At 49.2% G+C, this 3,253-nt stretch overlaps 1 protein-coding gene across 1 annotated transcript in view; it reads left to right on the top strand.

The window, feature by feature from the left end:
* The first annotated feature begins 6 nt into the window (after positions 1-6).
* The window catches only part of AOAH (acyloxyacyl hydrolase), a 148,581-nt gene continuing 145,334 nt past the window's right edge, over positions 7-3,253 (top strand). The window contains exon 1 of the mRNA XM_023532035.1: positions 7-192. Within this exon, the coding sequence (XP_023387803.1) occupies positions 66-192 (127 nt within the window). The 5' untranslated portion in view covers positions 7-65. The remainder of the gene's footprint in view (positions 193-3,253) is intronic.

The raw sequence follows: 3,253 nt of genomic DNA, 5'->3' as shown, positions 1-3,253 counted from the left end.
GCATCTGCGACCCCTGCTACAGCGTCGCTTAGTCAGAAGCTTCTGCGGCCCGGCTGCTCTCCGGGATGAAGTCTCCCCACAAAGTCCTTTCGGTGGCTCCTCTGTTCTTTCTCCTGACGTTTCACACCTTGGCCTTTCCAGCCCAGGACGACCAGCCTGGCACCAGACCCTCCAACGGCCACATCTGCATAGGTATGTAAATATTTTGCATATTTTTTATGCGGACACAATATTGTGGTCAGATACTTCGCTCTGCATAGTAAATCGCCTGTTTAGTGACATGGGTAGCTGTAAGGTTCCAAGTAAGGCACCAATAACCTCACTTAGACTTAGAAAAATTTTGAGTGGTAGACTGAGCATTCGCACCACGTGCACGTACGTATGTACAGTAGTGCTCTATACAGCTGCCAGTTGAATTAGCAATACACATCTTCGACCTCATCGATGGCTGGAATTTCTCCCCTGGACACTCTGAAGTTCTCACCCCTTTTCCCAAGGACAGTAGGCAACATCACACAGTGGAGAGAAGAGCGACATCGAACGCAGAAACACACCTGAGTTTGAATCGCTGGCCACCTGCTCCATCTCTTACTGTCTGTGAAACCTTATGCGGGTGGCTTAATCTTCCCTTGACTCCGCATTCTTACTGATGAAACGGGGCCAGCAATACCCACCTCACAGGGGTGCTGTGAGAACCGAGGTCATGCATGTAAATCTGCGGTGTTTGCACACACCAGGGACTCAATACCCTTAGTCTCTGCCTCTCGGGGAGCCCAGGGTTGGCAGTAATAAGGTGCTCACTTGGCAGCACTGAGTGCCGAATGAGATCCAGCTCCTTCACTTGCCTTTTGCCTTTTGTTGGAGGATTTTATTTCCAAGTCGTCGTTTTCTGTTTGGGGAGGGGTAGTTTTGGAGAAGAGCGAAAGTAGGGTAAGACCTCTGATAATCATATTGTACCTGAAGCTTCCAGAACAGTGGCAGGCATTTTAATGGGTCACTTGTGGACCCAAGGAAACTCAGAACTATAAGCAGCAATTACTCAATGAGCTTCTCGGATAAAAGAACCCAGAGTGAAGTACGGTGGCCATATCTTACGAATGGAGAATCTAGACACGGATTCTGACCCGAATTATGGTACAGAAACATATCTAAATTAATCCTAGTTCCTGAAAACCATGGCCTCGGGTCATAATATATGCTGGGGAACACACCTCTAATCCCAAAGCCTCCTTTTAAACTAAAACTTGAGACCCAGATTGCCTGCAACTCTGTTCCCCCCAGGCCCGGAAGCAGAGGTCTGTGGCTCCCGTGGAACCAGGCCCAGGACGTCATCCTCACACACTGTCTGGTTCTGTCAGATAATTATTTACCACCATGTCGCTTTCTCAGAACGAAACCCCAAAGCCAGTCCAGTGGAAACGCACCTGATAAAGGCTTAAGTGAAATAAGCCCTACCTCTAGGATGGTTGCACATTAACTTCAGGCAAGTTGTCTGGGGTATTGGGCCCCCGCCGCCAAAATGCAGGCGTGAGACACGCGTCCCCCACCTGCCCCGTTCCCAGCGAGGCCAAGAGTTCGGAGGTGCCAAGGAGGTTCCAGAGAGGCTCGCCACTGCACAACACATTTAAAATATAACCGTATGGTCATATCATCATTTTGTGGGGCAGTAAGTTTCAGCACCTGGCTGGCTCCACGTAGGGTTGACTGAGGTCACTGTGTGGTATTCAGATGGCGGATTGACGGGTCTGGAACAATCCAAGACAGCTTCACTCACACGCCTGGCACCCTGTGGGAGAGAGAAGGCTGGGAAGCTGGCTTAGCTGGGAACGTCAGAGCTGCCACCCTCGGTCTCTCCTGCAGCACAGTCTCAGGGTGCAAGGACGTCTTCCATGGCAGTTTTGGTGTCACAGAGAGGGTGTTGCAACAGCAGGAACCAGCGGCTGCCGGTCTCGCAAGCATTGGGTCTGAAAACTGGCACAGCATCACTTCTTCCAACCTCTGTGGGTCGCAGCGGTCACAGGTCCCTCCACTCAGACCCAAGGGGAGTGGGCATACATCCCTCCTTTTCGTGGGGACTGTCACAGAATCTGTGGCCCTCTCTGTTCACACCAGCTCACTGCAAATACTCCACAGTGCACAAGCTCAGAGAGACTGTTGATGATGAGGTGTGATGATGAGGTGTAACTCTGCCGGGGTGGGAGCAAGAGGTGCCTGAAGTGTGGCTGACATTCGCTGAGCCAGCCGCGGTGGGGGTTGGGAGGTCCAAACAGGTGTTTGACTGTTCAAAGGTGGTTCCTGCGGGAACCCTCAGGAATGTGTGTGCAGGACAGCTAATTGAGGAAGACACCTGTGAGGGGGTGAAGGCAGCAGGGGAAGGCAGGCTCTGCTGCAGCCACAACAGATGGCCTCAGCCAACCCCATGGAAAGCTCTAGAGCTAAACTGGCTCTTCAAAGTTGTCTCGAAGTGGGTCCGGGCCTTGGAACCCTTACACTGAACAGTCACTGGGTGTGAATTGACCCTTAGGCAGAGGCAGTGCCTGGGAGGGACTCCTGTGTGAGCCCTCAGCGTCAACACACCCAGTACGGACACCCCCCATGTTGTTTATCTGTTCTTTGTGGATGGACACATGGGTTGTTTACACTTCTTATGAATAATTCTGCTATGAACATTTATTTACTAGGTTTTGTGTGGACATATGCTTTTGCTTCTCTTGAGCATATACCTAGGAGTAGAATTTCTGGGTCATGCAGTGGCTCCATGTTCACTGCCAAACTGTTTTCTAGCGAAGTTATTATCCCTCTAACCTGTTGTGATCCTTCGTTTTTTCATCATAGCATCCTGTGGGATGATGCCTCATTGTAATTTCGATATGCGTTTCTCAAAGTATCGACCCTTTGTATGTTTTCTTTGAAGAAATGTCTGTTCGAGTCCTTGCCCATTTGGGGTTATTTGTTTTTTATTGTTGAATTGTAAAAGTTCCTTATAAAATCTTGGTATTCTTGGAAGTGCAGAAGTTTTAAATTTTGATGGGGTCCAATTGATTCATTGTTTCTTTTGTCTCTTGTGATTTTTGTGTCATATCTAAATCTTATATTTTTAAAAATTGTTGCCGCCCTTGATTTGCTCTTGTCTCTTACCCATTCCCTCATCTTGTTTCCCATTGGGTCACTGGCCACCATTCTGGTGACCAGGGGTCTAACTCCTTGGATTGCAAGTAGCAGGAATGAACTTGAGCTAAACTGCAAAAAAAGA

This window comes from Pteropus vampyrus, unplaced genomic scaffold (genome assembly GCF_000151845.1).
Source record: "Pteropus vampyrus isolate Shadow unplaced genomic scaffold, Pvam_2.0 Scaffold75, whole genome shotgun sequence".
In the NCBI taxonomy this organism is placed as follows: domain Eukaryota; kingdom Metazoa; phylum Chordata; class Mammalia; order Chiroptera; family Pteropodidae; genus Pteropus; species Pteropus vampyrus.
This window is presented reverse-complemented; position numbering and strand designations above follow the sequence as displayed.